The sequence below is a fragment of the Zalophus californianus genome, chromosome 4 (assembly GCF_009762305.2).
Source record: "Zalophus californianus isolate mZalCal1 chromosome 4, mZalCal1.pri.v2, whole genome shotgun sequence".
Classification (NCBI taxonomy): Eukaryota; Metazoa; Chordata; class Mammalia; order Carnivora; family Otariidae; genus Zalophus; species Zalophus californianus.
In genome coordinates, this window is record NC_045598.1 from 40,140,904 (window position 1) to 40,153,863 (window position 12,960).

At 36.9% G+C, this 12,960-nt stretch overlaps 1 protein-coding gene across 7 annotated transcripts in view; it reads right to left on the reverse strand.

The window, feature by feature from the left end:
* The window catches only part of FAF1 (Fas associated factor 1), a 489,041-nt gene that overhangs the window by 43,411 nt on the left and 432,670 nt on the right, over positions 1–12,960 (reverse strand). For all 7 annotated transcript variants that reach the window (XM_027624861.2, XM_027624896.1, XM_027624850.2 and 4 more), the window contains 2 exons: positions 6,952–7,032; positions 5,839–5,916 (listed from right to left, as the gene is read on the reverse strand). In XM_027624861.2, coding sequence (XP_027480662.1) covers positions 5,839–5,916; positions 6,952–7,032 — 159 coding nt within the window. The remainder of the gene's footprint in view (positions 1–5,838; positions 5,917–6,951; positions 7,033–12,960) is intronic.

Consider the following 12,960-nt stretch of genomic DNA (forward strand, 5'->3'; position numbering starts at 1 on the left):
CCCGCTGAGCAGGGAGCCTGATGTGGGGCTCGATCCCAGGACCCTGGGACCATGACCTGAGCTGAACGCAGATGCTTAACGACTAAGCCACCCAGGTGCCCCACTATGTGCAGTTTAAAAAACTTTGATAATTAAATGTGATGTATGGCTAGGAAATAGGCTTTGGGGATGACAGACAGAGGTTCAAATCTTGGCTATTAGGCATATGACAGTCTTTATGAACTTCACTTACCCCATATAAGAAATAGGGCTGATAATAACTTTCTTGAAAAGGCTTTTGTATAAAATGCAGTAATGTTTATAAAACATTTAGCAAGTGCTAACACATAGCCAGCACTCAGTAAGTCCCTAGCATGGAACCTCATGATGTAATATTGTGCTCAACAGATGACAGTTGTTGTTGGTGTTATCATTATCATTATTATAATCCCTCTGCACCTACTTTAAATCAGAACTTAATATGGTATTTCCTGGCTTCTCCTCCTGTTCCCCCTTTAATCTACCTGTCTGCTTGCTTTCTATTTTGACATTTCCCTGCACAGTATAACAACAGATGCTACATTATTGTCTGAACTCAACCAATTATACTAGAGAATAAACAACAGTAGCTCATTACCCCACTCATTGTGCAGACATTATCCGCTTCCTCAATGCACCCAGTCTCTAGAGCTTTTCCCCAGAATGAAAACAGACCTCAGATATCCCACATCAGTGGTCCCAATGTGGAAAACAATGAAGAGATATTAGGTAAGTTGGCAACCTTGGGATCTGAATACCCAAGTTTTACCAGCAAAAAAGAACAAACATACATCAGTAGCTCAGTTTCAAATATACTGGCTAAAAACAAAGGCCTCATATAAGTAAACACTGTTATAAAAAAATGACATAAAGGACACCTACACTTGAATAGCAGTCATAGTATAAACACAATTGTTAAACTTCAATTCGGTTTGCTCAACAAATATAATTTTTTATTTGCATTATTTTAGGTTTGTAACAAAGCAAGGAAACCTAGTATAAGTTGGAAATAAAAATTGACGTTGGACTTTTTGTTTTACTAAAAAATATGAATACTCAAAACATTCACATCTGAGGGATGAGAAATGGGGACTTCTTGGAAGTGAAATTTGGTAGTAAAGATAGACACCCAGAAAAGACAGTTTCTACACAATAACATTTTTTTAAACAGGAAAAATAATGTATCCTCACACCACTCTCTTACAATAAAAATCAAGGACTGACTTAATTTACACACATACATATACAAATACATAAATACATGCATGCACATATTATCTTCTAGGCTTCTATGAGTACCCACCAAGTGATAGTTTATAGCTGGTTGAAGCAGAGTTTGAAATAGGCTAAAGGTAATAGCTATTAATTCCATAATTCTTACTGAGCACCTCCTATGTTGCCGGGCATTGTTCTATATGATAGGAAAATATCAGTGAACAAAATAGATAAAAAAAATGCTGCTTACATGGAGGCTATAAAAAGAAAGACAACAAATACACACATAGGAAAATGTACAGTTTGTCACAAAGTGATGAGTGCTATGGAAAGAGTGCAGGGAGGCTAGCAGAAAGGAGGGAAGGGTACAACTTTAAACTCTGTAAGCCTTGGGGTGCCTGGGTGGCTCAGTTGGTTAAGCCTCCAACACTTGGTTTTGGCTCAGGTCATGATCTCACAGGTGGTGAGATTGAGCTCCTCAACCGATGAGCCCTGCATCAAGCCCCACTCGGTAGGGACTTTGCTTGAGATCCTCTCCCTCTGCTCCTTCCTCCAGGAGCACACGCTCTCCCTCTCTCTCTCTAAAATAAATAAATCTTAAAAAAAAACCCACACACACAAAAAACAAACCAACAACTCTGTAAACCTCAATAAGCAAAAAACTGTAGGCCAGCGAGCAAACACCTAAAAGAGAGAGGGAGTCACATGGACATTTAGATCAGAGAGAAGTTTTACAGGCAGAAGTCACAGTAACTGCCAAGCCCTGGTGTCTGGCTTGACTGAGGAATAGCAAGGCAGCTAATGTGGCTGGAGCAGAAAGATCAGAAGAAGAGGGGGATGGGGTTGGTTAGAGAGGAATCAAAGGAGAGGAGTAAATCATACATGGCTTTGAGTAGCCCAGAGAATGATTTTTTTCCCATTTTAAAATTGATGTATAATATAAATAAAGTAAAACCCATCCCTCTAAATGTATAGTTCTGTGAGTTTTGATAAATGCATATCATCATCAATCAAGGTAAAGAACAGTTCTATCACCCCCACCCCCCGCCGCCACAATTCCCTCATTCCCAGCGCCTGGCAACTCCAATCTGTTTTCTGTCCCCAGTTCTACCTTTTCTAGAATGTTATATAAATGTCATATAAATGGCTTCCTTCATTTAGTGTAATGCATTTGAAATTCATTCATATTATTGACTGTATCAGTAGTTCATTCTTACTTATTGCTAAGTGGTATTCCATTGTATAGATAGATAAACCAGTTTGATTACTCCTTCTCCAGTTGGGGGACACATGAGTTGTTTCCAGTTTTTGGTGACTACAAATAAAGCGACTATAAACACTTATGCACAGATTTTTGTGTGAACCTCAATTTTACTGTTAACTTTCATTTCACCTGTGTAAATACCCACGAGTCTGACTGCTTGGTCATACGGTATGTATATATTTAACTTCAAAACAAAGTGCCAAATTATTTTCCAAAATGGATGTGCTATCATTAATGACTGTTATCATTAATATATAAGAGTTCCAGTTGTTCTTCATCTTTGCCAGTAGTTTTTTCTTTCAAAAAGCCATCTAATTGGTGTGTACCTATTAAGGTTTTAATTTGCATTTCCCTAATGACTAATAATGTTGAGCATCTTTTCACATGCTTATTTGCCCTTGTGTATATCTTCTTTGATGAAGTGTCTGTTTAAATATTTTGCCCATTAAAAAATTTGGGTTATTTGTTTTATTATTGAATGTTAACAGTTCATTATGTATTCTGGACAATAGATACATGATTTTCTCAGTCTGTGGCTTGTCTTTTCAATTTCTTTTTTTTTTTTTTAAAGATTTTATTTTTGACAGAGAGTGAGTGTACAAGCAGGGTAAGCAGCAGGCAGAGGGAAAGGGAGAAGCAGGCTCCCCGCTCAGCAGGGAGCCCAATGTGGGGCTCTATCCCAGGACCCTGGGATCATGACCTGAGCTGAAGGCAGATACTTAACCGTCTGAGCCACCCAGGCGCCCCAGTCTTTTCAATTTCTTAACAGTGTCTTAATTTTGATTTAGTCTAATTTAGACACTTGTTATTTTACGGATTATACTTTTGGTGTCAGATCTAAGAAATCTTGGCTTAACTCAAGATCATGAAGATTTTCTGTTTTCTTCTAGGACTTTAATTTACTGATTTCACTACAACAAAGTGAGACCAACCACTAAGGAATTTCCCTGTAACCAAGGTGATCTGACTACACAATACTTCCATCTTTCCAAAGGATTTTGAAATACTAGAGATAATTAAGATAATAAAACCATTCTTTTCAATACAATTATATGGGTTAGGATTTCTGGTTAGAAGGAGAGGCAGTATTACTGTGAAAAGTCAGGTGACCAGGCTTCTAGTCCAGATTATGTGTCCAACCAGTTTGGTGACCATAGGCAAATTGTATAATCTTCCTGAGTCTCAGTTTCTTCAGAGGTTGCACAATACCAGCTTTCCCAAAGAACTGTTTGCTGTACATGAGTGTGCTGAAATATGTTAATTGGTGCTTCACGAAGAAAAGGGTCAAATAAGTTTGGATAAGACTTAATTAAATCAAGATACACAGAAGATAAATAGTTTCTTACTGGTGGGATTTATAAGAGTCTTTATTTGTGACTCTGGAGCACTACCTGAACTTGGTTTTTTTGGAGCACATCAACTGGTAAGTACAATAACGACTAGTGGCAAAATACGACTTGTTCTCCCTCCCTCTGTGCCCCACCCTCTCACTTGTTTACAGCTGGAACATATATATTGAGGTATGCTAAAGGATATTTATGGGGTCTTCTATGAGAGAACAGGCTTTATCTATATTGGGAAAGAGAAAAAATTTTAGCCCAGGGTAAAAAAGGTAAATCATCAGAAGAAAGTACATGTACCATCAAGCTCTAGATCCAGAACATGCAGTTAATTGAGTACACTTGACATATATCAAGTTGAAGATACACTATTGAGAGACAGCATGTGCATTGTAAAAGAACAGGAAAGAACGAGAGTCCTAAATTTTTAAACTGTATTTCTTGAAATAACCTAAAAGCATAATGACAAATCTATCTCTTAACTTTTGTAAAACTCTGCAAACATGATTCCTATAGACACACAGAATGATATATGACCTTGTACTGGAATGGAGTAAGTGAAAGAGCATGCACTTTAGACTCATAACGACCTAGGTGAGAATCTCAGCTGTTTTTCCATTTCTATGTGTGACTTCTCAATGAGCTTCAGTTTTCTCACTTGTAAAGAAGACTCTAATCTTGTAGCTTGTTTTAATGGTCAATGAGTAAGCATATGTAAAGCAGCTAGAAAAGTACTTGATACACAGAAGATGTTCAATAAAATATTTTCTACTTTCCATTACTGAGAGTCCTCAGTGTACAGAGACCAGGGTTTGTCAGGCACAGTATCTTGTACATATGTGATAGGCACTCAATAATGTGTATGAACATGAATAAACTTTGATTTCCAAACCATGGAATATTACACCTCTTTTAAGACCTGACTCAAATATCACTTCTTCTATAGTGTGGTCTGTTTCTCAAAGCTTAACAGATTTTTACTTTGCCAATGAATTCTCTAAGTACTTTGCTCTTACTTCTGCGTTATTTGGCACAGTTTTTCCTTGATTTGCTGTTACTTGTAGACATGCTGTATCTTCCCTACAAGATGCAATCTCTTCTTGCAGGCAGAAACTGTTTTATTATCTTCTGTTTCTCTTTCAGTGCTCAGCATAGTTCTTGTTCAAAAAACATTTATTGAATAAGTACTAGGTAACATCCTCTGACCAGGAATGATGACTAATAGAGTTTTCCTCAGCTCAAGTTAGGGCCCTTCGGGCCTTTCCATCACTTGTTAGATGGCTTTCTCTTTTTATAAGTAAATCTTGCTATTAATCCCATGTCTCGAAAAAGTTCTAAAAATCTGTTTTTGTGACACCCCTTCTCTTTGTTCCCACTGCACTTTAGGCAAATCTCTATTACAACTTTTACACATAGTTTTGTAATTCTATTTTTACAAGGCTATGAACTCCTGGTGGGGATGACCCACATCTGTATCCCTACCCCCTAACAGATTTTGGGATGTACTAAGTATTCAAAAAAATATTTTCAAGATGAGTGAATGAAAAATTCTATTACTATGAACATGACATGAACTTGGGGGGAAAAATACACCATGCTAAATGGATTTCCCATACATAGGGGCCCAGTGCAAGATGTCACAGAAGTAACTCACAGTGTTTTTTGGTGGGGAAAATGAAGACTGGGAAAGGGCAGAAAATACAGTCTTTGTATTCTTGGGATGAAACAATATCCAAGAGGGATGAGAGCACTGGTCATGTAAGAAAAGGGAAAAGCAATTGAAAACAACAGAACACCATGAAATCTAGTACAAGGTCAAGCTTTTTAAGAGTTCCACACAAGAGAGCAGGAATGATTCTTTTAAGGAAAGGTTAGGTTTTCCATACTAAAATGAGTCTGGAAAAGGTGGAAAGAAGTCATAAGAAATATTAACAGCCTCAGTATCAACTGCAGTGGAAATAAACCTAGCTTTTGAATAATGTTACTTGAAATTATGCCTACCTCACGTTCCTCTTCTTGTTCTTTGCGAATCTGCTCCAAACGAAACTGTTCTGCCATCTCTCTCTCATGAGCTTCCCTCTGTCAATGAAAGAGAAAGGAAGTCAGCACTCAATAAACACTGGTTTACTTAAAAAGGAGAAGAAAAAAAAAAAAAGAGGTCACTCCCAGCACTGTGATAATAGAAATTTTTTTTCTGGAACAAGAATGGAAATGGAAGCAACAACAAAGCATAGCTCTCAGCTCATGTTGAGTACCCATACAAAACACCTGGGTAGTTCTGTGTAGTGTGGCATTCAAGATCCATCAGAAGACCTTTCCCTGGTTTTCCTTTCTGGTCTTTTCTGCCACTTCTCCTGTACCCAAATATCAAGCTCTAGTCACATCAGCTTCTGTCATGCACCCATGCTTTTTGGCTCCTTGCTGCTAGCATATACCACCTCTTGTCTCCTACCCTTTTTTTCTATTTAGTATACATATACAACCTCTTTCATGAAACCCTCTCCAATAGATTCCCACTTATTAGATCTCCAGAAAAGCTGGAACAGACTTTCCACTGAAACTCCTGTTCACTAATCTCTCACAAAACTCAGGGCTTCCCTTACGACTTTTAGGATCCCTGCGTAAGTATTATAGCTAACTGTGTTTTTGAGTTAATCTATTCTACACTATATTGTGAGCCTTCTTTTGAGGGCAGAAACTGTGGCTTATTCGCTCCCCCTCCTTCAATGCCCAGTAGAGAAGCAGGTACTCAAGAAATATTAAATAAATTAGTGGTTCTCAATGTTCTCAACCCTGACTGCACAGTAGGAATCACATGAAGAGCTTTTAAAACATTGCTAGGTTTTTACCACAGACTGATTAAAAAACAAGGAAAATAAATATTAGGCCCATTTTTGTTTTCATATTTCATGATTCTTAAAAGACTTTTTGTTGTCAAATGAACCATGCTTTAAGAACCAAGGGTAGAATTATATTCTGTTAATTGAATCTAGCTTACTCCATTGCAAACCCAACATTCTTAGGGATCAAAGTGATAAAAGGACTGGCAATTAAATAATAAAAGACTATTTAGGATTGAATTCTTTATCTCAGAATTCCTTTGACCAAACCTACCTTTGCTCTGTCAGCCTCAAGTGAAAGGCGATAGGCCTCATCTTGCTCTCTCTTCACATTTTCTCTGGCTTCACGTTCATCCTTAAAAGAAAGGAAAAGATTCAAATGTGTTTTAATATATTAGGTTTTTAATAGAAAACAATGATAATCCCCTTGTCTTACTCCTGTGTGAATTTATTAGAATTAAATAAGGCACTTCTAAAGTATATAGGTTAGAAATAAGCAAACAAGCAAGAAGAGCAGCACAGCAGATAGTGAAATAAGAATGTCTGGAGCCTAGCTCTACCACTTATAAACTGCGTGACCTTGGGCAAGTTATTTAACCTCTCTGGATCTCAGTTTCTTCAGCTGTAAAATAGAAATAGCATTTGTTTTATAGGGCTGTTGTGAGAATGAAATGCAATAATATATAAACTGTCTTGCAAAGCACCTGACAGTTCATTTTTACAATGATTAGTTCCCTTCCCCTTTTCTCCTGATTTTTCTGAGATAAACTTGGAGACTGTCACCACTGGGGCTAAGGACTAGAAGAGAGTAAAGGACTAGAAAGTAAGCCTCTGGTCAGCATAAGAAGTGGCTGAAAGCAAAATACCCTGGTTAACTACAGTCCACATCACACCACTGAAGCTTGGTTATTGAACTAAGTATTCCACACAACGCTCACACTCATGAAGTGTGGATGACTTAGCAGTTATCCGAGCAGTTATCCAAGCAGTTATCCAATGGAGATTTCAAACATTTTTAGCTTCTGAAGTGATTGTGTCATCTACCTACATTTAAATCATTACTTCATATGAAATTAAAAGTTCATTCAACTACCAGAATTTCTCATTTGTTAAATTCTGAAGTATAGCCAATGTACATGTACTTAAATTTAATAGCCACACCTGTTGACATTAGAATATAGGTTCCCTTTTGGGCCATTTTGTGTGATAGCTGAGCAAATCATATTAAAGTCACCAATATTTGACTGTTTTTGACCTCTAAAAATGGAAATTTCATATGGTTTAACTTAGTACTTTCTAAGTTTTTGGCTCCCCAAATCAGTTTATACTTAGGTGTTCTCACTGATACCTTTTCAAAACTGGCTGCCTCTGAAGTCTCAATCTCCTTTTAGTTTCAATGATTCAACTAATTCCAAAATCTCTGATATAAATAGTAATATTTCACTGATTCCCAATCTTTTAAATAAAAAATCTGGAAGAATTACAAGTTGCTGGCCTAAAGCTAATTGCTGTACTATGATGAGAGGGTATGCTATGTGAATTATATGGTGGAACACAGTTTCAGAACAATATTTAACTACCTGAGAGACCACTCAGGCTGCAAAGCATTCAAGGATAATTTACATGTCATATAATATTACACACGAATAAAAATAGGTTTTAAAAACATCTATTTGGAGATTTGTACTAAGCCATTAGTATTTATATTTTAGAGAAATAGAAGCATGTACCTTTAAATATATTTTCACTAATTCCAGCTGGGTATTTCTCACTTTGGTATATACATTAGGTTTTACTATGGCCAGATACAATCAGCCTGATAAGGTATATTTTGTGCATTTCTATTTATATTAGCATTTGCTTAATTCATTATTTTGAATTCCTTCTCCCACTCAATATCCAAGTTTGTACACCATGGCCACTTAATAGTTCATTTGGCCATGGCTCATCTATATTTGATATATAATGTCTTTATTTTTTTAAGTCACTGAGGAGAGGTAATGGAGGGGGGATTAGCAGATCTGTGTTTAAGTCCAATCCCTGCCAGTAGCAAGCTGTGTGTTCTAGGATAAATAACATCTCCCTTTTCAGTCATTTATTAAATTAAAGGATTGGATTTCTAAGGATTTTATGCCTCTGTGGACAAGTCTATCTTTCCAAATTCAGAAATCCCTAATACAATCAGTATGACCTATGGGAATAATCTTATCTTTCTATATTTCAAATGGAGAAACACTTAGGATGTCTAAAATTTTAATTTTACATTACTTTCTTGACCCCGGCCCTCCAAATTAGTTTAAGTTTCTCTTGTAACATTCTGTACTTTCCCTTTAAAACATTTATCACAACTGCAATTAATTAATTATCATATAATCATTTACTTAATGTGAGATTCCCCCCTGACACTGTAAGCATCGTAAAGGTAGGGACCTTGTCTATATTATACACCTCTATATTCCAAGTGTTTCAAACATTGCCTACTTTTGGGGAGATGTTTAATAAGCATTTGTTGAATAAATAGTCTTTCCACGCATAAAATATTTATTGTCTGCAGTAAAAATTAAGAAGGAAGAAGACAGCTCATCCACAAAGCAGCCCCATCTGAGTCAATGAAATCGACTGACTGGGCAGAAATGACATGTTATGACACTATGTACACACAACAAAGGGACCTTCTAAAAGCTACCACAGCTGGAAGCCCTTTGAACACAAATATAGTTGATAATAAAAGCATTCTAAGTAAACAGCTCTGTTTTAAAACAGACTGTTGCAGATATGAAAGGCCATTAAATACAGGGATCTCCACCACAAAATGTGGCACCTGTTGTGAGAGGACCTCCTGAACCAGCTAACTTGCTTCCTTCCTTTCCCCTATCCCTCCCCTTTTATATTAGGCATCACACTAGCACTGAGGATACAGAGACAGGCCATAGTTTACTAAGGGAAGACACAGATAGTCATCCTTGGATCACCTTCATCATTATTTTATGGAGCCTACTGACTTACTGTGAAGAGTTCAGTGTTAAGTTTTGCATTATTTTCCTTTTGTTCCTTAAATACTGTCACTCTCTTTCCACCTGGAATAGTTCCTGCTCTGTCATCTCTGTCATTAAAAATCTACCAGCTTGGGGTGCCTGAGTGGCTCAGTCATTAAGCGTCTGCCTTCGGCTCAGGTCATGATTCCAGGGTCCTGGGATGGAGCCCCATATCGGGATCCCTGCTCAGCGGGAAGACTGCTTCTCCCTCTCCCACTCCCCCTGCTTGTGTTCCCTCTCTCACTGTGTCTCTCTGTCACATAAATGAATAAAATCTTAAAAAAAAAATCTACCAGCTTTTCATACACTTTTAGAAATATAAGAGACCAACATGTACAAAAGAGCTACTATATAGATGAAGAAACTGAAATCATATGAGGATAAAGGATTTATACAAGACTACCCATTAGGTGGCAGAGCTAAGACTTGAATCCAGGTCTCCTGACAGCTTCCTCTCCCTAGCTGCAATCCAATGCTCTTTCCTTTGCTCACAGCTCTCCCTGACTATCGCAAATAGAAGGGCTAGCTCAGGCATGTGGCTCAGGATGAATTTTTCTAAACTTATCATGGTCAGAGCTTTTTATGTGTTTGGTAGTGGCTTGAGAATGGCTACCATTTCTTCTTTTCTGTCTTACAGATTTTATACTTGTTTCTCTAATTGTCCTGTTCACTGTCATTTCCAATCTGGGGATTTAAAGAACACTGCTCAGGCATCTCCCCCATATTATTCTATACAATTAGATTTTTAAAAAGAAAATTCCAGGTGTTGTGGTTAACATTTCATGTACAAACTTGTTCTCATATTCTATAGATGTGCCTCTTGGAACTTCTCCTGTGTCGTACAAATATAGTCCTTGTGGAGCTTCCCCTTGCTAAATCTGAGTGGACAGATTAGACGAAGTGACTAGAAATACATGTATGTTGTGTGGAAGTAGAACAGCTGGATAATCAGGTTCAGAAATAGGTATCAGGTGCTGCTTGGGCTATGGCTTGGGCTATTTGGCATCAAAATACTCTTTATCACACCAAAATGTGAAGCTGGATTGCTCAGAATGAAGTGATAGCCTCCACTGGAGCCTTTCATTTATAGCATACCTGTCACTGCTCTCATACTGCTTTGTGCTACACTCATTTATATATTTGTCTCACTGTTCTCGACCTGAGCTGTAAGCTCTGAGAGGGAAAATACTCAATTTGATATGTCTTTCTATTCCCTATGGCATCTAGGGTACCATCTTATATATGGCAAGCATTAAATATATATCTGTTAGATGAACGAATGGAAGTTCTGGAGCCTCTAAGTATTCAAACTAGTAATGTTTATCTACATATATTTCTTATCCTGAGTATTATAATGACTTGTTAAGAAGTGCAAAAATTAGAATTCAAACCTAGTCTTTCTCACCCCAAAGTCTATGTATTTTCCCCACCATGACAAGGTAGGTGGCTTGGTATAGTTCTCTGAGACTGTAGCCATTGAGTCATATTTTTCTACAACCCACTAAAATTAATAAAAACATTCTGAGCTGTCAAATGGTTCCTAAATGAGCAGCTTAACCAGAAATGGAATTTAGGTGTAACTTGTTACTCCTCGGTAGTGTTTAAAATTAGTAATCATTAGTTAATACCCAAAAGACTAATGCAAAATTCTAAATTATCAAATTGAAGCCGTCTATAGTGGTTAGGCTTGTTTCAAATACTTACCAAATACATACACAAGTATGCACATACATACATACACATACGGTATTTATCTGTTCTTCTTGAATGCCCGGGTCAGAATGTACACCTTGCTCTTTGCCCTGATAAGTAAAACCTGATAGGCAGGGAAATATGTATCCCTGAAAAGGTATGGACCAAGATAACTTGAAATTCTCTCAATATAAATACTTAGAGTTAGATAAAATATAACAAAGATATTTAAAAAGTATTACTTAGCATGAGAGAAGGAAAGAAGCAAAGAAAGAGAAATACCTGGGTACCAGAAATAAAGAGGAAACTGAAAAATTAGAGCTGCAAATGAGGAGGTAATATGGAATCCGACAAGGTAGATTATCCATTTTGGTAACCTAGAGGACCAATTGAAACCAGAAGATTTTATTTTGGACCTAAGCAAGGTAGGGAACTGGAAAGTTATCTATGGGATAACTTTTGGCAGTATGGTATAAGTGTAATTGGAGTCTGGGAATAGGGTGCGGGGGAAGAGGGAGAGAAAGCTTATTTTAAGAAATGATGGCCAAAAGTGTTCTGAATTTGATACAAACTAAAAAGCCACAGGTCTAAGAATCTAAATGAACACCAGGTGAAAGAAACATGAAGAAAGTTACATCCAGGAACAGCATAACCAAATTGCATAAAATTAAAAATAAAAAGAAAAGTCTTGAAACCAGAGAAGACATAATATATAGGGGAATAAATTAAGAATGAAAGCAGACTTCTCAGAAATCATGAAAGTGATAAGAGTGGAGCAACATCTTTAAAGCACTGAAAGAAAACAATGTGTCAACTAAGAATTCTATATTCAGTAAAAATACCTTTCAATTGAAGATGAAATAGAGACTTTTTCAGATATACAAAGGGTAAAGAATTAGTCACCAGCACGTGTTCTACAGTAAAAGTTAAAGGAAGTCCTTCAGGTAGAAAGAAAATCATACCAACCAGATGGAAGTCTGGATCTACACAGAAGAGAACTGGAAATGGGAGCTTTGCAGGTAAATTAAGAGACATTTTTTTCTTACTATTTAAATTCCTTAAGAAACAATTGAGTGTATACCAATGGCATTTTTAATTTATTATTTTATTTTATTTTTAAAGATTATACTTATTTATTTGACAGAGAGAGAAGGAACACAAGAAAGGGGAGTGGGAGAGGGAGAAGCAGGCTTCCCATTGAGCAGGGAGACAGATGCGGGGCTCATGACCTGAGCAAAAGGCAGATGCTTAACGACTGAGCCATCCAGGCGCCCCCCAATGGCATTTTTTAAAGAAACAGAAGAACCCATTCTAAAATTCATATGGAAACTTAAAGGACCCCAAATAGCCAAAACAATCTTGAAAAATAACAAAGTTGGAGGACTCATATTTCCTGATTCCCAAACTTACTATAAAGCTACAGTAGTAAAAACATTGTGGTAATTTATCCATTCTTAACTATAATGGAATATTACTTAGTCATGCAAAAGAATGAGATCTTGCCATCTGCAACAATATGGAGGACCTAGATGGTATACTGCTAAATGAAATAAGTT